The sequence below is a fragment of the Colobus angolensis genome, unplaced genomic scaffold (assembly GCF_000951035.1).
Source record: "Colobus angolensis palliatus isolate OR3802 unplaced genomic scaffold, Cang.pa_1.0 Scaffold70, whole genome shotgun sequence".
In the NCBI taxonomy this organism is placed as follows: Eukaryota; Metazoa; Chordata; class Mammalia; order Primates; family Cercopithecidae; genus Colobus; species Colobus angolensis.
In genome coordinates, this window is record NW_012120710.1 from 1,798,086 (window position 1) to 1,824,165 (window position 26,080).

Sequence of the window (26,080 nt, forward strand, 5' to 3'; positions counted from 1 at the left end):
AAAAAAAAAAAAAAAAAAAAAAAATTAGCCAGGTGTGGTGGCGGGTACCTGTAGTCCCAGCTACTCAGGAGGCTGAGGCAAGTAAATCGCTTGAAGCTATGAGGTGGAGGTTGCAGTGAGCTGAGATTGCACCAGTGCACTCCAGCCTGGGTGACTGAGCAAAACTGTCTCAAAAAACAAAAAACAGTTATGTATATATGGAAGACCATAATAATTGCAGTAGCTAACAACTTTTTTCCTTAGTATATTCCAAGCACTTCTAAATGCTTGCGTATAAGAACTTGTTTACCCTTCAGAACCCTGTCACCATTTTATAGATAAGGAAAGTGACGCATACAGAAGTTAAGAAAGTTTCCCAGTGGAATACTACTCAGTTGTAAAAAGGAACAGACCATTGATACGCGCAACAACCTGAATGATTCTTCAGAGAATTATGCTGAGTAATAAAAAGTCAATTTTAATGGTTACGTACTGTATTTACATAACATTCTTGAAGAGATAAAACTATAGAAATGAACAGATTAGTGGTTGGCATGGGTTGAGGATGGGGTAGGGGCAAGGAGGGATGTGGGCATGGCTATAAAACGTCAATATGAGGGATCCTTGTCGTGATGGAAATGTTCTGTGTCTTGACTGTAATTCAACATCAGTATCCTGGTTGTGATAATGTATTACAGTTTTGCAAGATACCCTTGGGAGAACTAGGTTAAAAGTACATGGTATCTCTCTATATTATTTCTTACAATTTCATGTGATTCCTCAATTATCTCAAAACAGAAAATGCAACAAGAGAAAAAACTTTTCCCAAGGTCACCCAGCTAGGGAAGAGTTTGAATAGAGTTCAAACTCCCACAGACCAGCTTTAGAGCTTGTGCTGTTAACCACTACACCAAAGTTCTTTAAACTTATTTGACACAAGAACCACTGTAAAAATACATCTTCATCCAGAACTCAGTACACCCATCATTTATTTGTATGTATCTTAAAAGTTTCCTGAAACAATACATAACCTTACTATATAGGACATAAAGTTGATTTTGTGACCCACTAAAGGGTTGTGACCTTTGTTTGAAAGACACTCCAGTATCCTGTGCTGCCTCTCTGGTATATATCCATTTGTACTCTAGCCACTATCTAGGTGTGTGCCAAAAAAAAAAATTCCTGAAAGGACTGTTTTGGCTCTGTTTCCAGCCTGTAATTGTGGGCATACTTTAAAGGCTGGGCTAGTAACCTTGCATACTTCTATTTCTCTTTAATAAAAACATCTCCTTGTGAAAGCATCTTTTCTCTTAATTGTTATTATTGTCCTATGCTGATGACTCTCTAACTCCAAACTTCCATTTGCATTTACAACTATGTGATCAAAAATATCTTGAAAGCTGGGCATGGTGGTTGCATTCCTGTAGACCCATCTATTCAGGAGGTTGAGATGGGAGGATTGCTTGAGCCCATGAGTCCAAGTCCAGCCTGGGCAACATAGTGAGACCTTGTCTTTAAAAATGATATGTTGAGAATCTTTCCACATAAACATCCTTTATGATATCCAAAACCAAGTTTATTTTGCCCTTTACCTCCATAACAGTTACTCAACTTTGTCATTTCCCTTTATAGCACACTGTTTCAGTCTCTCAGGGCAAAAACCTTGGTGTTGTTCTTGACCCCTTCATTTCCTTTCTCTCTTCTAATGACTATCTAAACTTGAATCACTACAATTCTTCATGGCAGACCATTTTGATTCTCTTCCCTCAAATTCATTTTGCATAATCTTCTCAGATTAATCATCCCCAAACAGAATTTTAGTTACGCTGATTCCCTGCTCAAAACTACAGTGGTTCCCATTGCTTCCTTCATTAATATCCAAGTCTAGTTTCAGAGACCTCTTTATCTGACTCTACCCTACCTGTGTTTTCCAGTTCTCCTCAGTGAGAACTCCCCATTCCACTCTTATTTTCTCCACCTGACCTCACACACCCATTCCAACCACTTGGAATACTGTCCTTCACGTGTTCTGTGATACCACAACATTTAGGATCTACCTCAAGTACTGCAGTATATTGAGATTTATCATGCTTTTATTCATATTACTTTTGGTGTTATCTCATTTGGAGTACAAATGTACAATATTCCAGGGAGTTAAACTAAGGACAGCGATTATTCATGGTTTTTGTCAGATCTGAGGTTTACCTGCTTTAGCAAACTAATAAAGCCTCTTACTGTTTCTTGGATACTGGCAAAAAATACAAGACTCCTAGGTCAGAGGCAAAGGACTTTATTACTCATGACAGTGCAAGCAGCCTGAGCATCTGCGTATCTGTGCCAGTTCCTCTTGGACCAGAGTCCCATGGGGTGACACTGTATGACTCAGTGACATGCTCACACGTGGTAGGTTTGTGTTGCAGATGAAGAAGGCCAAGTTGGGAGAACCCATTGTTTTTATAGGAAGCAGTAAGAAAGCCTCCTCTCTCATTATCAGCTCCATAAATGGCCCAGGAAAGAGTGGTCAGGGCCTTATAGTCTTGATATAACCCAGTAAAGAAATGTAGGCACACAAGAGGTCCAAGAAGGATTGTCTCCCCCAACATTTTACAGATGAAACGGAAGAATGAGAATTTCCCCCAACATCACTCAGGGAATATGAGAGAGACAGATCTAACCCTTCTAGCTCATAGATCTAACTGTGAGATCATATCATGGCCCTCTCACATCCATTTAAATTGTTTCTTTTTCTATTTTTTTTTTTTTTTTTGATACTAGGTAAAGCCCAAAACATTTAAATTATTTTTATGCAATAAATTGAGCAAAGCAAGGAACTCTTGGGTTGTATTTACCACCTAAATTTCTTATGTTGTATCAAAACAAAGAAGGTTAACTGTTGTCCTAACTTCTAAATGTTTCCAGAAATCTAGGTATTCTTCTGCAGCGTGGAATGCTCAGGTAAAGGAAACTGAAGAAGTCTGGGAAACTTTCCAAAACTAAAATTGTTATATTATGATATGGGAGCCCAGTGAAGAAGAAATCAGTGTGTTTCCTAGGGAGCTCTTGTGCAAGCTAATTTTTTTTTTAAAAACTCTATTAAAGATTAGAGAAATGTACACCTAACCAAGAATGAGTAAGAGTATATAAAAATAATGGTTTTGGTTAAATAAGCTGACTCATTTCAATGCTAAAGCCCATCAAAAGGGTTTTTTGTTGTTGTTGTTGTTTATATACAGGAGGCCAGCAGCTAAACCTTGACCTGGAGCAAGAGAAAGCAGAATGTCTTTTTTCTTTTCTTGTTTTTGTTTGTTTGTTTGTTTGTTTTGTTTTGTTTTGTTTTTTTTGAGACAGGATCTCACTCTGTTGCTCAGGCTAGAATGTGGTGGCACAGCTCACTGCAGCATCCACTTCCCAGGCTCAAGCCGTCCTCCCACCTCAGCCTCCCAAGGAACTGGGACCACAGGTGTTTACTACCACACCCAGCTAATTTTTTGTGTGTTTTTTTATGGAGAGAGGGTCTCACCTTGTTGCCCAGGCTGGTCTTGACTCCTGTAGTCAAGCTGTCCATCTGCCAGCCTCAGCCTCCCAAAGTGCTGGAATTACAGGAGTGAGCCACCGTGCCCAGCCAGAATTTTACTTCTACTTTACATTTTTTACTTTTTTAATTATGTAACTTTTCTTTTTTTAGAGACAGAGTCTCAACTCTGTTGCCCAGGCCGGAGTACAGTAGCATGATCATAGCTCTCATAGCTCACTGTAGCTTTGATCTCTTCCTGCCTTACCATCAGCCCCAAGTAGCTAGGACTATGGGTGCATACCACCATGCCCAGCTTAATTACACAACTTTTTATATTACGTAAAAAGAATAGCTTAATGAGCTCACATATCTCCATCACCAGCTTCAGTAATTATTGCCAATCTTATTTAATACCTCCATGTTTATTTCTGGAGCATTTTAAAGCAAACTCCAAACATTACATCTCAACACCTGTAAATCCTTCAGTGTCACAACTAACAAAATTGACAACAAAGTCTTATAGTGTCTCAGCCCGTTTTCAAAGTCTGTTGATGGTCTCAAATATGTCTTTTTTTAGTTGGTTTATTTGAATCAAGATACATATATTATTATTACATCTAAATATTTTAGTTTTTTTTCTAATAATAGCCTTATTGAGGTACAGTTCATATACCATAAAGGTTATCACTTTAAAGTATAATTCAGTGGTGGTTAGTATAGTCAAAAAGTTGTGCATCCATCACCACTCTCTAATCTGAGAATATTTTCAACACCTTTTCTAAAAAGAAACTCTATACCCATTAATAACCACTCTCTATTCTTCCTCCTCCCAGCCACTGGCAGCCACTAGTCCATTTTCTGTCTCTGCAGATTTTTTTTTTGAGGAGCTTCTTCAAGTATTTACATTATGTCTCTCTCCGTAGATTTGCCTATTCTGGGCATTTTATATAAACAAAATCATAAAATATGTGGCCTTTTGTGTCAGGCTTCTTTCACTTAGCATATGTTTTCAAGGGTTATCCATGTTGTAGCATGTATCGTAACTTCATTTCTTTTTATGGATTAATAATTTATTGTATGGGCATATCTTATTTTGTCTATTTATCGGTTGGTGGACATTTGGCTTGTTTCACTTTGGGGCAAATGATGAATACTACTACTGTGAACATTAATGTATACATTTTGTGTGGATATATTTTTAAAATAATTTCAGCTTTTGTTTTCGATTCAGGGGCTACATGTGCAGGTTTGGTACATGGGTATATTGTGTGATGCTGAGATTTGGGGTATGATTCATCCTGTCACCCAGGTAGTGAGCATAGTACCCAATAGTTAGTTTTTCTGGTTCCATCCCACCACCCTCTAGTAGTCTCCAGTCTCTATTGTTGGCATTTTTATGATGTGTGGACATGTTTTCATACTGCAAATGTTGAATTGCTGGGTCAAATAACTCATATGTTTAATTTTTTGAAGAACTGCCAGACTGCCAAAGCAGCTGGACCATTTTGCACTCCTACAAGCAATGCACAAAAGTTTCCAGTTTTCCACATTCTTGCTAATACCATTTCCTTCAATGAATAATAATTATTATTGTTATCCTAGTGAGTGTGAAAAGTATCTCATAATTTTGATTTGTATTTCTCTAATTAACATCTTTTCATATGCTTTCTGGTCATTTGTCTCTCTTCTCTGCAGAAATGTATATTTCAAGCCTTTGCCCATTCTTTTTTACCAGGATTATTTCTCTTCTGTTGTTAAATCACAATAATTCTTTATACATTCTGGATATTGGATCTGATTTGCAAATATTTTCTGCCATTCTGTAGGTTGTCTTTTCACTTTCTTGATGATGTCATTTGAAACACAAATGTTTTTATTTTTGATGAAGTCCACCATACCTATTTTTTCTTTTGTTGCTAAACCATTGCCTAGTCTATGGTTATAAAATATTTAGACCTGTATTTCCTTCTAAGAGTTTTATAGTTTTAGCTCTTACACTTTGGTCTCAGATCTATTTTGAGCTTTTTTAAAAAATTATTTTGCATTTGGATATCCAATTATCCTACCACCATTTGTTGCAAATATTAATTTTTGTAATTTTAGTAGAGATGGGATTTCACCATGTTGGCCAGGCTGGTATTGAACTCCTGACCTCAAGTGATCCACCCACTTCGGTCTCCCAAAGTGCTGGGATTACAGAGGTGAGCCACCGCGCCCAGCCTGATCTTTTAAAATGTCTTTCAGCAAAGTTTTGTAGTTTTCCATGTACAAGTCTTGCACTTCTTTTGTTAAGTTTATTGGTAAATATTTTTCTGGTGCTATTATAAATGGAATTGTTTTTAAATTTCTTTTTCGAATTGTTTGTTGCTAACGTATACAAATATAATTAATTTTTGTGTGTTGATCTTGTACCTTACAACCTTGCCAAACTGATTTTATTTACATACGTTGTGTGTGTGTGGATTCTTTAGGATTTTTTATATATAAGATCATGTCATCTGCAAATATAGTTTTACTTCTTTTCAAACTGGATGCCTTTCCTTTCCTTTTCTTGCCTATTTGCCCTAGCAAGACCCTCCTATACAATTTGGTTAGAAGTAGCAAAAGTGGACATCCTTGTCTTGTTCCTGATCTTTGAGAAAGCCTTCAGTCTTTTACCATCCAGTCTTTTGCCATCAAGTTTGTTAGCTGTGAGTTTTTTGTAGATGCCCTTTGTCAAGCTAAGGAAGTTCTCTTCCTAGTTTGTTGAATGTTTATATCATTAACATTTTTGTTATATTGGCTATTGGAATTTGTCAAGTGGTTTGTCTGTTTCTAATGAAATGACCATGTGATGTCTTTCTTTACTCTGTTAATTTGGTGTATTACATTGATTGAGGTTTGTGTGTTGGACCGACCTTGCATTCTGTGATTAATCCCACTTGGTCCAGTTATATAATCCTTTTTATATGTTGCTGGATTTGATTTGCCAGTATTTTATTTAGGATTTTTGTGTCTGTATTCATACGGAGTATTGATCTATAGTTTTCTTATGATATCTTTATCTGATTTGGTCTCAAGGTAATATTACTGTAATAGAATAAGTTAGGAAGTTCTCTCTTCTTATTTTTGGAATAGTCTGTCAAGGATTGGTGTCAATTCCTTAAATGATTGGTAGATTTTAACAATGAGGCTCTGGTTCTGGCCTCCTCTGTGTGCTATTTTTTTTTTTTTTTTTATTAATTCAGGATCTTTACTTGTTGTAGGTCTCTTCAGATTTCCTATTTCTTTTTTTTGAGACGGAGTGTCGCTCTGTCGCCCAGGCTGGAGTGCAGTGGCCGGATCTCAGCTCACTGCAAGCTCCGCCTCCCGGGTTTACGCCATTCTCCTGCCTCAGCCTCCCGAGTAGCTGGGACTACAGGCGACCGCCACCTCGCCCGGCTAATTTTATTTTTTAGTAGAGACCGGGGTTTCACCATGTTAGCCAGGATGGTCTCGATCTCCTGACCTCGTGATCCGCCCGTCTCGGCCTCCCAGAGTGCTAGGATTACAGGCTTGAGCCACCGTGCCCGGCCCAGATTTCCTATTTCTTATGTCAGTTTTGGTAGTTTGTGTCGTTCTAAGAAATTGTCTGTTTTGTCCAGATTATTTAGTATGTTGGCATACAGTTGTCCGTAGTATTCCCTTATAATCCTTGTTTCTGTAATGTCAATACTACTGTCCCCTCTTTCATTCCCGATTTTAGTAATTTGAATCCTCTCCCTTTTCTACTGATCAGCCTAGCTAAATGTCAATATTGTTGATCTTGTCAAAGAACCAACCTTGGATTTTATTGATTTTTCTCAGTAGTTGTTTTTGCTGTTTAATTTTTTTCTGATCTAATCTTTATTATTTCCTTCCTCCTAGGGCTTTCTACTTATATACATGTATGTTAGTTGCCCTTGATGAAGCCAACTGTGAAATCATGGCATTATAATATGCCAGCTAGGAGAGTGATCTAGGTCAATGCTTCTCAAACTTTAATGCACATACAGATTGCCTGGGGATCTAGTAAAAGTGCAAAACCTCTACAGCTTCCCATATCTAAAAGCTTTCCTGGTTATGCCAGTGTTGATGTTCCGAGACCAGAGAGTAGAAAGGATCTAGTTCATTTGTTATCAGTCATTTGTGGGGTTTTCCAAACAGAACATGTCATTTCTGTGGTTCCAGGTATATTAATATGTCTCTCCCTTTGAGAATCAGTGCTGCTATATGTCATTATGACTGATATGAATGTGCATGGTTTCCAAGGGAAAAAACTGAACAAGCCCAATCCTCTCATTTTACTGATGAGGAAATTGAGGCTTCAAAGAGGTGAGATTTCTTGCCTGAAGTCATATAATAGTTTAATTGACTCCATAGATGAGTATATTAATCCTTTCTGATGACAAGTCCTAACTCAGTGAAGTTCATCATTGATTATACTGTTACCAAGAAAAGGTAGCAATGAGGACAAGTAAATTCATGGTTTTTTTTTTGTTTGTTTTGTTTTTTGTCCGAGACAGAGTTTTGCTCTTGTCGCCCAGGCTGGAATGCAGTGGCACAATCTTGGCTCACTGCAGTCTCTGCCTGCCAGGTTCAAGTGATTCTTCTGCCTTAGCCTCCTGAGTAGCTGGGATTGCAGGTGCCCAGCACCACACCCAGCTAACTTTTGTATTTTTAGTAGAGATGGGGCTTCCCTGTGTTGGCCAGGCTGGTCTTGAACTCCTGACTTCAGTTAATTCACCTGCCTCGGCCTCCCAAAGTGCTAGGATTACAGGTGTGAGCCACCACGCCTGGCTGGTTAAATTTTTTTTGACAAACCCCTTTAACAGATTTCAATCTAGAGAAAGTGGTACTTAAGTAAATTTTCTTATTTTTGAGTAGAAATATGATACCTGAGATGCCATTAAAAATAGATAGATATAGAAACACACCTGGCCCCTAAAGTTGAAGGAAAAATAGGGAGCCAGGTCAGATACCTTTCTCCTATGCATATTCCCCCGGTATCCTGTATATGCCTTTGTTGGAGTTCTTACTGCAGTGTAGTTGCAGTACTTCTCAGTCTCCTCCACAGAAGCGTACCCAATGTCAGAGGAAATTGTGTTATGCTTACAGCCTGCCTGAAACCCTAAATTAATGACATATCAATTATTTTAGTTTTAAGAAATACAGAAAACTAACATTTCCATAGACTAGGTTTATGTCATTTAACAACAACAACAAAAATGTAATTAGCTGGGTGTGGTGACCCATGCCTGTAATCTCATTACTTTGGTAGGCTGAGGTGAGAGGATCACTTGATCTTAGGAGTTTGAGACCAGCTGGGCAACATAGGGAGACCCTGTCTCTACAAAAAAAAAAAAAAAAAAATTAGCCGGGCATGGTTGCATACACCTGTTTATTATCCCAGCTACTTAGGAGGCCGAGGTGGGAGAATCACTCGAGCCTGGGAGGTTGGGACTACAGTGAGCTGTGATTGTGCCACTGCACTCCAGCCTGGGTGACAGAGCAAGATCCTGCCTCAGAAATCAAAACAAAACAATGGAACATTTAAAATTATTTGTCCTGGGCCAGACACAGTGGCTCACACCTGTAATCCCCAGCACTTTGGGAGGCCGAGGCGGGTGGATCACCCGAGGTCAGGAGTTCAGCACCAGCCTGACCAATATGGTGAGACCCCGTCTCTACTAAAAATACAAAATTAGCTGGGTGTGGTGTCACATGCCTGTAATCCCAGATACTTGGGAGGCTGAGGCAGGAGAATCGCTTGAACCCTGAAAGAGGAGGTTGCAGTAAGCCAAGATCATGCCATTGCACTCCAGCCTGGGCAACAAGAGTGAAACTCCTTCTGAAAAATTAAAAATTAAAAAAAAAATTATTTGTCATGGAATAAAATTGATCTTGTTAAATATGATTACGTTTATCCTGGAATTTCAGGTGTTTGCTGTACACTGCCCTATTTGTTCTCTGTAAGTTTATATTAACCAAGTTTGATAAATAGTAAGCACTTTGATGGCAGGGACTAAGTCTATTATTACCTCTGTTATTTCTAACATGAAACACAATATCTAACACATAGTAGATGTTCAATATGTATTGAAAAAATAATTGCATGAAAGTTCTCTATTGGAATAATGGTGTTAAATGCCAGTGTTGTGAACATTTTTAAATTTTAAATCATTTTACTCATAGGAAAAGCTTGACTGATGATATCATGAAAGTCATGCATGTTTTAAAATGGCTTTCTGGCTTATACAGTATAAGAGAATCTTTTTTTACTTTATATAGTTAAAAGTACAAAATATACAGAAAAAAATCCTATAAGTATTCAGCTCAGTACAATGTTACATACTCAACATGCTCACATAATAAACACCCACCAACAAACAGAACTTGACCTGCCCTCAGAAGCCCCTCCATACTCTGTCAGGTCATTGCAGCCCTTTTTAACAGGATAGGTTAGTTTTGCAAAATCGTTTTATACTTGCATAGGATTTAAGACAAGTAATGTTGAATAGAAAATATTCTGTAACAAATCAGGTTAATGATTTAATATTCATTATTAGCAGCCAACATTATTTGTAGGCCAGGTGTGGTAGCTTATACCTTTAATCCCAGCACTTTGCGAGGCCAACATGGGAGGATGGCTTGAGGCCAGGAGTTCAAGACTAGTCTGAGCAACATAGCAAGACTAAATAGCCATACTTTTGTATACTATTCAGCACAAAAATGTCAATAATAAGCATTAAATAATACTCATTTTAGCTTTTGTGTTAATTAACAATGAGCAATAAATTCTTTTTTCAATTTTTGATGTGTAATAATTGTACATATTTAGGGGTACAGACTGATATTTTGGCTCATGTATACAATGTAATGATCAAATCAAGGTAATTAGCATATCTCTTACCTCAAACACTCTATTTATTTTGGGAATATTCAAAATCCTCTCTTCTAGCTATTTGAAAATATTTTAAAAGTTCAATGCTACAGAACACTAGAACTTACTCATCTAGTTGTAGCTTTGTATCTGTTAACCAACCTCTCCCTATCTTCCCCTCCTCCATACTTTTCATTTTCTAAAAACCACAGTTCTACTCTCTACTTCTATGAGCTCAACTTTTTTAGCTTCCACATGTGAGTGAGAGCATGTGGTATTTATCTTTCTGTCCCTGACTTATTTCACTTAACATAATGTCCTTTAGGCTTATCCATGTGGCCATGAATCATAGGATTTCATTCTTTTCATGGCTGAATTGTGTGTATGTGTGTGTGTGTGTGTGTGTGTGTGTGTGTGTGTACCACATTTCTTTATTCATGTTGATGACACTTAGGTTGATTTCACATCTTGGCTGTTGTGAATAGTGCTGAATTAAACATGGGAATGCAGATATCTCTTTGTTATATTGATTTCCTTTCCTTTGGATAAACATCTGGTAGTGGGATTGCTGAATCATATGGTAATTCTATTTTTAGTTTTTTGAGGAACCACCGTATAGTTTTCCATAAAGGCTATACTAATTTACATTCCCACCAGCAGTGTATAAGAATTCCCTTTTTTCTGCATTCACACCAGCATTTTTTATTTTTTGTCTTGTTAGTAATAGCCATTCTAACTGGAGTGAATTGTTACTTTTAAGCTCTTATATCTAACCATCAAATTACTATAACAGATTTTTGTTTGACTTTTCATTTGTTTGGATTAGTAGTTCTCAATGTAGAAGGACCTGATTTAATCTCCCAAAGATTATTTGCCAGTGTCTGGAGACGTTTTTGGTTGTCTTAACCCACCAAAAACAGCTGTCAGTGCTACTGACATCTAGTGTTACCCACAACTGGGTTGCTGTGAAAATCAGTTTTCAGAACAGAGCCCCGTAAAAATGAATTATCTAGCTTAAAATGTCAGCAGTGCCAAGGTTGAGAGTAGTGTTTTTTAAAGAATGGGTGGGTTGTTTATGTTTGATGGAAGTTAGTTTAAATAGATTATAGTGCCTTACTAATGGAGTCCATGGTATCAGAAATTTAATTCCCACAGACGCTAGTTAACCTGTCTGTAGTTCATGCACTCCAGACCTCAGCCAGATGTTTTAAACATTTCTATTGCAGATTATAAGAACAACATGAGAAAACGTAGATGGGTTGGTATAAATCTATCACTACTTCTGGAAAAATGTCTCAATATGATATTTTTTACTTAACCCAAGTCTGTCTTTCCCCCACATGACTAGTTCTTACTATGTTGGAATCAGCTTATAAACTTTGATTAGCAGCATTGTTTAATCTTGTTATAAGTTCCTGAATTAATGGTCTATAGGCTTGAGGCAGAGTGAATGCCTCAGAGTTACCTTATGGGCAGGCAGTTATCCAGCACCAACCATAGTCTCCTGCCATCTACTGGGAGATGTTTTTTTTTTTTTTTTTTTTTTTTTTTTTTGAGACGGAGTCTCGCTCTGTCGCCCGGGCTGGAGTGCAGTGGCCAGATCTCAGCTCACTGCAAGCTCTGCCTCCCGGGTTTAGGCCATTCTCCTGCCTCAGCCTCCTGAGTAGCTGGGACTACAGGCGCCGCCACCTCGCCCGGCTAGTTTTTTTTTTTTGTATTTTTTAGTAGAGACGGGGTTTCACTGTGTTAGCCAGGATGGTCTCGATCTCCTGACCTCGTGATCCGCCCGTCTCGGCCTCCCAAAGTGCTGGGATTACAGGCTTGAGCCACCGCGCCCGGCCAACTGGGAGATGTTAGGTGGGAAGGCTAGTAGCCCTCTACACACGTTCATACCCACACCCCTGCTCTATTCCTTTTCTCGAGTAGTTATAGGAGGTCAGAAACACTAGAATGTACATACATGCTGGTAATAAATGGAAATTATCTGATAGTTGTTCTTCATGGCTATCTTTCAGGGCATAGTTTTCCATGTATTTTACTGTCCTTTTGTGAGAATACTACCCTTGACAAGTTGATCTATCATGAACAAAGAGACCCACATTTAAGCCATGACCCTAAAACATTTGTTGTTATGCAAGAAAGAATTAATGGTAATGTATACCAATTCTGACTCTCACATAAAGTGTTTCTCCAAAAGTAACCTCAGACAACATGACAACAAACCAAGATTTATATAGTTGGAATTGCAAATCCATAAGTCCTTAAGCTTAATGAGAAGATTAATTTAGAATTTGACCATTTGACTCTGCTCATTTAACTTTGAAAGCAGATATAAATAAAAACATTGTATGAAGAAAATTGCTTGGGATAATTTGCATTAAACAGTCTGTTTTTTGTTAAGTGACTTATTTGTATTATGAAAGCATAGCCTTATTAGTATTTTTAGTCTTCCTAAGAAGAAATGGAATATGTCATAGAGCTCTAGGCCTTCTTTAGTTTTCAGTACAAATTTGGTATATTTGATATTTGAGAGGATACATGTGGCATAAGGTAAAGAGAGCATTAGCTTTCATGTCAGATCCAGGTCCAGATTCTGTCACTTATAAACTGTTACACCTTGGACCACCTAGCTCTTATGGGCCTTTTTTAGCACCGGAAAGAAGGGAGAATACCTAAATATGATGAGAGAATAAGTAGGTAAAATAATCATATAAAAGAATGATCAGGAGGAGTCTGGCCTCTGGCTCTGTCATTGATTACTGGCTGTGCCCATGGGCCAGCTGCAACTATTTGAGTGACCTAAAATGGGATGGTGACTTGCCCGAGGTCATACAGTGAGTCAGGGCAGAGCAGTTGAAGCTTTACTCTCTTAAGTCTCATTTTCCTTCCCTGTAAAACCGTTGTATTGGTGACTGTCTCACAGCATGTTGTAAGGAGAGATGGAGATCATAATCGTAAGAGGCAGCCCACAGTGCTGGCACAGTGTAAGCACCAATAAATGAAGGTAATGAGTACAATAAAATGTGTCACTTAGCCCCTTTCCCCAAATAGTTTATCTGTCTGGTTGATGTGAGCCATACACACTGTATGCTAAGACTTAAAAATGTGGGAGTTGATTAAGTTCTAGTACTGCATTATACTAATAATGCTAGTGCATAGTTTAAAGAATAATAAAATACCATAATGCAAAGTTTGTTTAAGCCCTTTACCCTTTTCTTCCTCCATTGGGACTTTATTTTTAGAGCACATCACAAATTATGCAGAGAAGAGAGGGGTAGGCAGGAATGGAAGCAGAGAGAGCAGTGTGAAGGTAGTACAGTAGGGAGTTATGACACCCTCAGGTTAGGGTGATAGCAGAGGCGGTGAGGCGGTGGTGAGAATATTAAAAGACTACTCAGCCAGGCACAGTGGCTCACGCCTATTATCCCAACAGTTTGAGAAGTCGAGGTGGGAATATTGCTTCAGCTCAAGAGTTCAAGACCAGCCTGGGCAACAAAGTGATACCCTGTCTCTACAGAAAATACAAAAATTAGCCAGGTGTGGTGGTGTGTGCCTATGGTTCCAGCTACTTGGGAGGCAGAGACAGAAGGGTTACTTGAGCCCAGAAGGTTGAGGCTACAGTGAGCTATGATCATGCCACTGCATTCCAGTTTGGGTGACAGAGCAGGACCCTGTCTCAAAGAAAAAAACAAAGAAAAGACAACTAAAGGCTTGAGATTTGATAAAATAGTTCATTTTACCGCTTCATTGAGGATATTCTTAAAGGAAACTAGCATTTTTTTCACAGTGAGTACATGGTGGAGAAGAACACAACTAATACTGAATTTTAAAATGTGCTATTTCTAGTAACCAGGCTTCATCTTCTTCCCCTTTGACTGCAGATCCTAATTATCTCATGGCTAACGAACGCATGAACCTCATGAACATGGCCAAGCTGAGTATCAAGGGCTTGATTGAATCAGCTCTGAACCTTGGGAGGACTCTTGACTCTGACTATGCACCTCTCCAGCAATTCTTTGTGGTGATGGAGCACTGTCTGAAACATGGCTTGAAAGGTAGGCCATCGTCCCAAAATGCAAATATGCTTGCAGCTGTTTTCTAGCAATGCATACTGTAGAAGAAAGCATTCTTTGTGGAGCCAAAGAATAAGAGGCTTAAATTAATAATATTAATCCTTTGGAATGGAGTCTATATAGGAGCAGGGTTATGATTGACTCAGTGGACTTATAGGGCTTTAAAAATACAGATCATTAAATGTTACAATTGGAAGGGCCATTATAAGTAATCAAATCCAGTACAGTAATTCTGTTTGACAGGTGGAAATGGGCCTGCCCAGAATGAGACATGACTTGGCCAAGGTCACACATTGAGTTGTGGCAGAGTAGGTGCTAGAACTCAGGTCTCCTGACTCTTGGTTCAGTGTTCTTTCCACTTAACTATAAGCTTTTGAGGGCAGTATCTGGTCTTGTTCACCCTTGTTTCCTTTCTTCCTGCCTCCTCAATATTCTTTTCCTGTTATTTTTTGTTTGGTTGGTTGTTTTTTTAAAATCTGTGTGCCTGTGCTTACCAACTTCCCAATATTCCATAGCCTGTTTGTGGATTACATATTCTTTTCTATTGAGCTGTTTTCTTCATTAATACCGCACAATTTTAGGCACTAAATTGTTAAAATGTTTTATTATATTATAGGGCTAGGCCACAAACTGTTCTTGAAAGAAGAAGGGCTCAGTCTTGGGAAGCAGAGAATTTTTTATTTTCACAAAATATTATCTATTCTACAAGCATGAATGAATCTAAAACCATCTTATAACCTGGGATTGGTTTCCTGAAAAGTTGTGTGTGTGTGTGTGTGTGTGTGTGTGTTGAGAGGGTGCTTATGTTGTAAAGAATATTAAAATACTGTTTTATTTTTGTTGCCTTAGCGAAAAAAACTTTTCTTGGACAAAATAAATCCTTCTGGGGACCTCTAGAACTTGTAGAAAAGCTTGTTCCAGAAGCCGCAGAGATAACAGCAAGTGTTAAAGATCTTCCAGGACTTAAGTAAGTCTAAGGTTGAATTCCATTTCTCAGGAATAGCATTCTTATTAACCATCCCTTGAAGAGCAAGACTTCCAATCCAAAATGCATGATGTCCTGAATAGGTGCTGATATGAGAGAATTGGTATACAGAATATTAAGAAAAATATGCTCTTGAGGGATAATTATTCATCTAAGAGAGGTTGTCTTTTTGTTGAAATGCCAAACATTTCCTTATTTTTTAAAGCACTTGGGAGAATCACTTAGTGTGTCTCAAGAAATTGTATCTAAGGGGGTGGCATGCTGGACTTGACTTAGGGAAAAAAGCTATTCAGTGGGTTTGAGATTAAAACAGCTGTCAAATTAACCTGAAGAGCTAGTGACTGTAGCCTGCCTTAGAACTATAAAGTAGTGACCACCTTCCCAAATGAGACTGGTTTAATTTTAATCAGATAGAGGCCTAGATTGCCTGTGTCCACATTCATGCTTTGGACATTTATATAATCCACCTGAATTTATAAGGATTTGCTATTATTAATCTGATGGAACATTTTTAGTTGGGTCTCCCAGAGGCTGGGTCTTCAAATTGTAGTTACATTCAGTAACTCTTTTTCAAAGCATTTGTCCCAAACACCCCCCTGGGTCACATTAGCCCACACACAGAAATTTCTTGCCCAGAAATGTGCTGGGAGAGGTCCTAAGGAGTACCTCAGTGTGCTTGTTACACTGGAACACTATTAGCAAGAATAAGTGAACTGATTCTGCTGTAGCCTTTGCTTCTGTTGCTTATGTTTTTAGTTGTTTGATTTCTGTGTTTTTGTAGGACACCAGTAGGTAGAGGAAGAGCCTGGCTTCGTTTGGCATTAATGCAAAAGAAACTTTCAGAATATATGAAAGCTTTGATCAATAAGAAAGAACTTCTCAGGTATGAACACCTTGAACTTTCTTCTTTCCTTGGTATGTTCTACATCATATAAAGTCAAACCATGTAAGTTCACCATTTTTGTGGATCAGAAACAGCTGATTCATAACAGCTTCACTGATACTTTCTATCATACCTCACACACATATACTCCCAAATGGATGATTTATGTTATGTGTGTTCTGTCTGTCACTGTGGTATATATTGGTCTTTTCCAGGGCAGGCCAAGACTTACCTCCAGAAAACAGAAGGCACCTTAGCATGTGCCCAGGCTCAATAAGACAAGAACTTGACATGTAGCATTAAATACAAATATAGCACAAAATTGGACGGGTGCAGTGGTTCACCCCTGTAATCCCAGCACTTTGGGAGGCCAAGGTGGGCAGACCACTTGAGGCCAGGAGTCCTATATGGCGAAACCCTGTCTCTACTAAAAAAATATAAAAATTAGCCGGGCATGGTGGTGCACACCTGTAATCCCAGCTACTTGGGTGGCTGAGGCACGAGAATCGCTTGGACCCAGGAAGCAGAAGCTGCAGTGAGCCAAGAGCGTTCCACCACTCTTCAGCCTGGGCAACAGAGTGAGACTCTGTCTAAAAAAAAAATATATATATATATATGTATATAAAATCACAAAATCTTCCAGATAGATCATAGATACAACTAGGAGAGGCAAAACAGCATTATTTTATTTTATCCATCTTTATTATATGATTCCATTGTATAAAGATCAAAAATAGGTAAAATCAATCTATGGTGATAGAAATCAGGATAATAGTTAGTTACCTTGGAGAAGTGCAGGTAGAGATTGGAAGAGAGAAAGAACCAATTTTTAGGATTCCAGTACTGTTCTCTTTCCTGATCAGGATAGTGATTACACAGATGTGTTTTTGTGAAAGTTCATGGAACTGACATTTAGTTACCTGAGATTTGGAAATGTGTGAATGTTGGAATTCAGCCATATTCCTCTTCTGACCAATTCATAAGGTGAGGCTTTTGGGACAATAAACTGTCAAAGAACCTTGTTCATTCTAGTTCTACTCAGTTTTCTTCAAAGGCTATCAAAGAACAAATATAGCATATGATCAGTTTTTGAGAGAAATGGTAAATTTGCAGCTCATTCATGTGCTGTTTTTGTGCTATTTTGTCATTTGTTAATATCTTTTTTTTTTTTTTTTTTGAGACAGAGTCTCGCTCTGTCGCCAGGCTGGAGTGCAGTGGCGGAATCTCCACTCACTGCAACCTCCACCTCCTGGGTTCAAGCTATTCTCCTGCCATAGCCTCCCGAGTAGCTGGGACTACAGGTGCACACCACCACGCCCAGCTAATTTCTGTATTTTTAGTAGAGATGGGATTTCACCATGTTGGCCAGGATGGTCTCGATCTTTTGACGTCATGATCCACCCACCTTGGCCTCCCAAAGTGCTGGCATTATAGGTGTGAGCCACTGCGCCCAGCCTGTTAATATCTTTTAGAGAGAATCAGAAAATAAATAAGGAATTAATATCAGTGAATTATATTGATTATTAACAGTGATTGAGGTTGACCTTTAGTAGTCCCAGGTAACTTGTTGAAAACAAATTGATTGGCCGGACGCGGTGGCTCATGCCTATAATCCCAGCACTCTGGGAGGCTGAGGCGGGCAGATCACGAGGTCAGGAGATCAAGACCATCCTGGCTAACACAGTGAAACCCCGTCTCTACTAAAAATATAAAAAATTAGCCAGGCGTGGTGGTGGGCGCCTGTAGTCCCAGCTACTCAAGAGACTGAAGCAGGAGAATGGCGTGAACCCCGGGGCAGAGCTTGCAGTGAGCCGAGATCACATCACTGCTTGGGTGACAGCAAGACAACGTCTAAAAAAAAAAAAGAAAACAAATTGATTGCAGTGTTGTTTCAATCATGTCAAATTGACTGAAAATGAATACTTCAAGTCACTGGGTTTTTGGTTTTTGTTTTGTTTTGTTTTAAGAGAGTCGTGCTCTGTCGCCCAGGTCAGAGTGCAGTGGTGCGATCGCAGCGCACTGCAGCCTCCACCTCCCAGGTTCAATCGATTCTCCTGCCTCAGCCTCCCGAGTAAATGGGACTACAGGCATGCACCACCATGCCTGGCTAATTTTTGTATTTTTAGTAGAGACAGCATTTCACCACATTGGCCAGGCTTGTCTTGAACTCCTGACCTCAAGTGATCCGCCTGCCTCAGCCTCCCAAAGTGTAGGGTTTACATACGTGAGCCACTGTGCCCGGCCTGTTTCGTTTTTTTAAAAAAAATCTGAAAGACTATTTTTTAGAGTGGTTTTAAATTTATAGCAATATTGAGTAGAAGGTACAGAGATTTTTAATATATACCCTTCTCCCCTGCACAACCTCCCTCATTATCAACATCCCACAAGAGTGGTGCATTTGTTACAATTGATGAACCTACATTGACACATTATTATCTCCCAAAGTTCATAGTTTACATTAAGGTTTACTCTTGGTATTGTATGTTTTATGGATTTTGACAGATGTATAATGATATATATCCATATGTCATTATAATACCATACAAAATAGTTTCACGGCCCTAAAAAATCCTCTATGCTCCACCTATTCATCTCTCTGTCCTACAACCCCTAATAACTACTGATCGTACTGTGAGTGTACTGTGGTTTCCAGGGGTTTACTGTCTCTATAGTTTTGCCTTTTCCAGAATGTCATGTGGTGGGAATCATACAGTATATGGCCTTTTCAGACTGACACCTTTCACTTAGTAATATGCATTTAAGTTTCCTCTGTGGCTTGATAGCTCCCTGTTTTCTTTCTTTCTTTTTTTTTTTTTCTTTGAGACAGAGTTTCACACTTGTTGCTCAGGCTGGAGTACAATGGCACAATCTCGGCTCACCACAACCTCCGCCTCCCAGGTTCAAGCATTTGTCCTGCCTCAGCCTCCCGAGTAACTGGGAGCCACCATGCCCGGCTAATTTTGTATTTTTTTTTTTTTTTTAGTAGAGACAGGGTTTCTCCATGTTGGTCAGGCTGGTCTCGAACTCCCAACCTCAGGTGATCCACCCGCCTCGGCCTCCCAAAGTGCTGAGGTTGCAAGCGTGAGCCACTGCGCCCAGCGATAGCTCCCTTTTTTAGTGCTAAGTCATATGCCATTGTCCATTCATCTACTGAAGAACATCTTGGTTGCTCCCAAATTTTGGCATTTAAGAGTATATGCTATAAACGCATGTATGCAGGTTTTTTTGTGAACATAAGTTTTTAACTCATTTGGGTAAATACCAAGGAATGCAATAGTTAAATCATATGAATTACATCACTGGTTTCTTTGTGTGTGTATTAGTAATTTAGGTGCATTATAAGCAGTATTGAATTATCTATGGGTCTTCACAAATTTTTTTTTTTTTTTTTTTTGAGACAGTGTCTTGTTCTGTCACCCAGGCTGGAGTACTGCAACCTCCGCTTTCTGTGTTCAAGCAATTCTCCTGCCTCAGCCTCCTGAGTAGCTGGGATTACAGGCGTGCACCACCACACCCAGTTATTTTTTGTATTTTTAGTAGAGATGGGGTTTTACCATGTTGGCCAGGCTGGTCTCGAACTCCTGACCTCAGGTGATCTACCTGCCTCGGCCTCCCAAAGTGCTAGGATTACAAGCATGAGCCATTGTGCCCAGCCAATAATTTTTATTCATTCAGATTTTTTTTGTTTGTTTTTAATAGAGATGGAGTCTTACTATGTTGCTCAAGCTGGTCTCTAAGTCCTGGTCTCCAACAGTCCTCCCGCCTTGGCCTCCCCAAGTGCTGGGATTACAGATGCGAACCACCACACCGAGCTACCAAACAAATGCTTTAAGATGCATAAAAGATTGCAAAATTATGTGATGGTACATCACAAGTACAAATATGTCAGAAAAGTCTGAATACCTGCCTCAACCACAACACTGTTAAATCACGTGTCTTTCTGCGAGACTATTATCTAAAGAATCTATTCATGCACCTATTATCTTTTTTCTTTTAAAAAAATTTTTCTCCAGTTCCACTTGCCAACATCCACCTGTTATCTAAAAATAAAATATTTATTAAAGCCTTTCTTTTTGTAATTTCTTTACTATTTTTGTAGATGACTATAATCAACCATGAAGCAAGCGTTTTTGTCCTTGTCTCATGATTACATCACTGAATTTTTAAGACTTTTGTTACAATAAGGAATTCCGTGGATTTCTCTTACAGTGAATTCTATGAACCCAATGCCCTCATGATGGAAGAAGAAGGAGCCATAATTGCTGGTCTGTTGGTGGGTCTGAATGTCATTGATGCCAATTTCTGTATGAAAGGAGAAGACTTGGACTCTCAGGTATGGGAAAGAGACTCATTACCATGCGTGTCACTCTGAGTTCTGCTATCTCAGAAGTGGATTTGATTAGGTTATAGCAACCAAATTAGGCCATATTGTATGTGTCATAAACAGGATTTCTTTCCATTTTGATGGGAATATAAAAAAATAGGTTGTTTTTCCTTCCAGCTTGGCTCATTTATATGTTACGAATGTTTTTCAGATTCTTGTCTTGGCTGTACTTTCTGTTAAATATATATATACACACACACATACATATTTACATACACATACATACACACATAAACACGGGCAAACCCGAGATATTGCAGGTTTGGTTTCAGATCACAACAGTAAAGCAAATATCATAATAAAGCAAGTCACATGCCTTTTTTGGTTTCCCAGTACATGTAAAAGTTTGTTTATAATAGGCCAGGTGCGATGGTTCACACCTGTAATCCCTGCACTTTGGGGCGGGAGTATCGCTTGAACCCAGGAGTTTGACACCAGCCTGGGCAACATAGTGAGACCCCGTCTCTACAAAAAATAAAAAATTAGCTGATTCTGGTGGCTACTTGGGAGGCTGAGGCAGGAGGATCACTTGAGCTTGGGAGGTCGAGGCTATAGTTAGCCATGATTGTGCCACCGCACTCCAGCCTGGGTGACAGTGAGATTCTGTCTCAAAATAAAACTCTAAAAAAATTTTGTAAATAAAAAGTTTGTTTACACTATTATTAAGTATGTAATAGTGTATGTGTAAAAAATAGTGTACATACCTTAACTTAAAAATACTTTATTGCTTAAAAAATGCTAACAATCACCTGAGCCTTCAGTGAGTTGTAATCTTTTTGCTGGGAGAGGGTCTTACCTCAGTGTTGATGGCTGCTGACTGAGCTTGGTGGTTGCTGAAAGTTGAGGTGGCTGTGGCAATTTATTAAAATAAGACAACAGTGAAGTTTGCCACATTAATTGGCTTCCTTTACAAAAGATTTCTCTGTAGTATACTATGCTGTTTGACAGCATTTTACCCACAGTAGAATTTCTTTCAAAATTGGAATCAGTCCTCTCAAATCTTGCTGCTGCTTTATCAACTAAGTTTATGTAATACTCTAGTAAACCATGCTGTAAACAGATGTGCTGTCTTTGCTGTACCCATTGTTTTTTTGGTTTTTTTGAGACAGAGTCTTGATGTGTCACCCAGGCTGGAATGCAGTGGCACCATCTCAGCTCACTGCAACCTCCACCTTCTGGGCTCAAGCAATCCTCATGCCTCATCCTCCTGAGTAGCTGGGACTACAGGCATGCACCACCACTACACCCGGCTAATTTTTGTATTTATAGTAGAGACAGGGTTTTGCCATGTTGCCCAGGCTGATCTCAAACTGGTGGCCTCGAGTGATCTCCCTGTCTTGGCTTCTCAAAGTACTGGGATTACTGGCATGAGCCACCACGCCCAGCCTGCTATTCCACTTATAGAGCATAGGCAGAGTAGATTTAGCATCATTCTTAAGGGCCCTAGGATTTTCAGAATGGTAAATGAGCACTGGCTTCAACTTAAAGTCACCAGCTGCATTAGCCTCTAACGAGAGAGTCAGTCTGTCCTTTGTAGCCTTGAAGCCAGGCATTGACTTCTCATCTATAGCTATGAAAGTCCTAGGTGGCATTGTCTAATAGAAGGCTGTTTTGACTACAACGAAAATCTGTTGTTGAGTGTATCCACCTTCATCAATTATCTTAATTAGATATTCAGGATAACCTGCTACAGCTTCTATTATTTACATCAACGCTTGCTGCTTCAACTTGTACTTTTATGTTATGGAGACAGTTTCTTTCCTTAAACTTCGTAAACCAGTCGCTGCTAACTTCAGGCTTTTCCTCTGCAGCTTTTTTACTTCTTAATCTCCATAGAATTCAAGAGCATTAGGGCCTTGCTCTGAATTAGGTGTTGATTAAGAGAATATTGTGGCTGGTTTGATCTTCTATACAGACCACACAAACTTTATTCCTTTCAGCAATCAGGCTGTTTTGCTTTCTTGTCATTCATTTGTTCATTGGAGTAGCACTTAATTCCCTTCAAGAACTTTTCCTTTGCTTTCACAACCTGGCTGTTTGGCCCAAAAAGCCTACCTTTTGACCTATCTTGGCTTTCGACATGCCTTTTTCACTGAGCTTTACTTTTTCTGGCTTTTGATTTAAAGTAAGAAATGTGCAATTCTTCCTTTCACTTGAACACTTAGTGGCCATTGCAGGGTTATTAACCGGCCTAATTTCAGTATTGTTGTGTCTTAGGGAATAGGGAGGCCAAAGAGAAGGGAGAGAGATGGGGGAACGGCCAGTAAGTAGAGCAGTCAGAACACACACATTTATAGATTGCTTGCCATCTTATATGGGTGTAGTTCATGGAGCCCCAAAATAATTTTGATAGTAGCATCAAAGATCACTGATTACAGATTATCACAACAGATATAAAAATAATGAAAAAGTTTGAAGTACTGTGGGAATGACCAAAATGTGAAACCCAGACATGAAGCGAGCACATGCTATTGGAAAAATGGCACTAATAGACTTGCTTGACGCAGGGTTGCCACAAACCTTCAATTTGTAAAAAGTGCAATATCTGTGAAGCAAAGGGCAATAAAATGAGGTGTGTGTGCATGTGTGTATACTAAAATATATGCAGTTGACTCTTGAACACCAGAGTAAGGCACCACATGGTAGAAACATCCCACATGAGCCATAGTGCCTGGCCTATTGTATATTTCATATGCTGTATTCTTACAGTAAAGTAAGCTAGAGAGAAGAAAATGTTATAAGAAAATTATAAAGATGAGAAAATATATTTACTATTCATTTAAATGAATGGATTATTATAAAGGAACCAGATCATCAAAAAGGTCTTCACACTAACCAGGCTGACAAGGAGGAAGAGGAGGGGGTTGGTCTTGCTGTCTCAGGAATGGCAGAGATGGAGGAAAACCTTTATTTTTTTCTGCCTGGATGACAGAGTGAGACTTTGTCTCAAAAATAAAATAAAATAATATAATATAAATGTAAATACATATTTTATATTGTATATATATAGTATATAAGTGGACTCGCACAGTTCAAAGGCATGTTGTTCAGGGATCAACTGGACAGTTGTCCTTCAGTATCCAAAGGAGATTGTTTCCAGGACCTCTGTGAATACCAACACTCACAATGCTCAAGCCCCTTAAAGTCAGCCTTCTGTGTCCCTGGGTTCTAGGACTTGCTGATAAGGAGAGCCAACTGTACTGCAGGCCATTAAAGCATGGTAGTTAAGAGTAAAGGCTCTGAAGCTAACTGTCTAGTTTTGGATTCATTTTCTAGCTGAGTATATTTTACAATTACTTAGTTTCTTGTTTCAGATTTCTTGATGTAATGCAGTTAGAACAGGGCCTAGTATACATTAATTGCCCAATAAATAATGTTTTCACTTTAATTACTTCTCACCCTTTCTGTATGAAATTCCATCACAAACTTCTGTTATGTTTTATTCTGGTAAAATAGAAAGGGAAGTACGATTTTTTGGTGTGGATTTTTTTTTTTTTTGAGACGGAGTTTTGCTCTTGTTGTCCAGGCTAGAGTGCAATGGCGAGATCTCGGCTCACCACAACCTCCACCTCCCGAGTTCAAGCGATTCTCCTGCCTCAGCCTCCTGAGTAGCTGGAATTATAGGAATGTGCCACCATGCCCAGCTAATTTTGTATTTTTAGTAGAGACAGGGTTTCTCCATGTTGGTCAGTCTGGTCTCGAACTCCTGACCTCAGGTGATCCACCCGCCTTGGCCTCCCGAAGTGCTGGGATTACAGGCGTGAGCCACTGCGCCCGGCCTTTGGCGTGGATTTTTAAAAAGAAATAAGCTAAATCATAAAGTGGCAATCTTGAAAAATGAACACGTATACATCAATGAAAGTTTGGAGGAATAGACACCAAAATGTTAGCAATGGTCTATGGTGGTTGGGATTATGAGTGTTTAATATTACTTCCCCTTTTGTTTAGCTGTATTTTCTGAAACTTCTGCAGGGGAAATGTGCTAATTTTTAAAAAGTTATTTCTAAAAATGAACAGGGATTCAGTAGCGGAATACTCGAAATAAGCAAAAGAGAAAGAAACTTTAGACCTTATTTATATTAAGTATTCCGTTGACTGTCTTAGTTGTGATCTGGTCTTCTAGTCTTATTGACATAATCTTGATTCTTTACTTCCCGCCCTTGTTAATTCTTGATTAAACTGAAAGTAAAACAGTAAATTTTTAATCATACATTTCTAGTAAGTGTCATGACTGTATTACTGTTTTGAGTGCCTAGAAGGAGACATTGTGTTATGTCTTGTAAAGAATATCTAATTTTGTATTAAAACCTGAAAATTCTCTCTGTAGGTTGGAGTTATAGATTTTTCAATGTATCTCAAGGACGGGAACAGCAGTAAAGGTACTGAAGGGTACGTACAAATAAAATTAGGTTTCTTTTCTCCTGATGTAGTATTTTTTTTTCCTTTGGTAGTATTTAAAGTTTACAACAACACTGTTTTAACAGACTTGCTGAAAGAATTTCTGATCATATAGCTTTAATAAAGTCTTGCCAGAAATATCTGACTATTATGCCTACCACTAAACCCTAAAAGGGTTTTTTTGTTTGTTTAATGATTTTCCTGCTATGTGGTTCAGGGGCAAAGAAAATAAAAATTTTCTAAAGGATTCCAATTCTCCATGTCTTATAGCAGGGTTTAAAAACATGGTCATTTTGACCAGAGGAGTTGCATTCTCAGTTTGTTTAAAATTGGCAATATGAAATATACACCGTGAGGTTATGTAAAATGTTGACATTAGGGGAAACTGAGTGAAGGTACATGGGAACTCTGTACTGCCTTTATACCTCTTCTTGTAAATCTAAAATTATGTTAAACAGTTTTAAAATATTCATTAGGGTACTTAGTAATTAGAGATCAGAAGCACATCTATTCTCTTTATAAGTGTAGCCATTGAAAGCATAATTAGTCTAATGTTTTTGATTTTTGACACAGAGCTAAGATTGTCTCACTGTTCTTTTGGTAGTTGTATAGGTTTGGGGCCTTAATTTTATCTTTCAGCTGAAAAATCTGGCTGTTTATCTTTTGTCACTATAGATTAGTTGGTTGTAGTTGCGAACCTCCTTTATCCAGTTTTTTTTTTTCATGTAATAATAAACATTTGGGCCGGGTGTGGTGGCTCATGCCTGTAATCCCAGCACTTTCCGAGGCCAAGGCAGGCAGATCACCTGAGATCAGGAGTTTGAGACCAGCCTGGAAAACATGGTGAAACCCCATCTCTACAATACACCAAAAGCAACGGCAGCAAAAGCCAAAATTGACAAATGGGATATGATTAAACTAAAGAGCTTCTGCACAGCAAAAGAAACTACCATCAGAGTGAACAGGCAACCTACAGAATGGGAG

The 26,080-nt window shown here is 38.8% G+C and overlaps 1 protein-coding gene across 1 annotated transcript in view; it reads left to right on the forward strand.

Moving 5' to 3' along the window:
• RUFY3 (RUN and FYVE domain containing 3) overlaps positions 1–26,080 on the forward strand; it is a 93,600-nt gene that overhangs the window by 32,298 nt on the left and 35,222 nt on the right. The window contains exons 3-7 of the mRNA XM_011927241.1: positions 14,255–14,428; positions 15,296–15,413; positions 16,213–16,314; positions 20,524–20,647; positions 25,026–25,107. Of these exons, the coding sequence (XP_011782631.1) occupies positions 14,255–14,428; positions 15,296–15,413; positions 16,213–16,314; positions 20,524–20,647; positions 25,026–25,107 (600 nt within the window). The remainder of the gene's footprint in view (positions 1–14,254; positions 14,429–15,295; positions 15,414–16,212; positions 16,315–20,523; positions 20,648–25,025; positions 25,108–26,080) is intronic.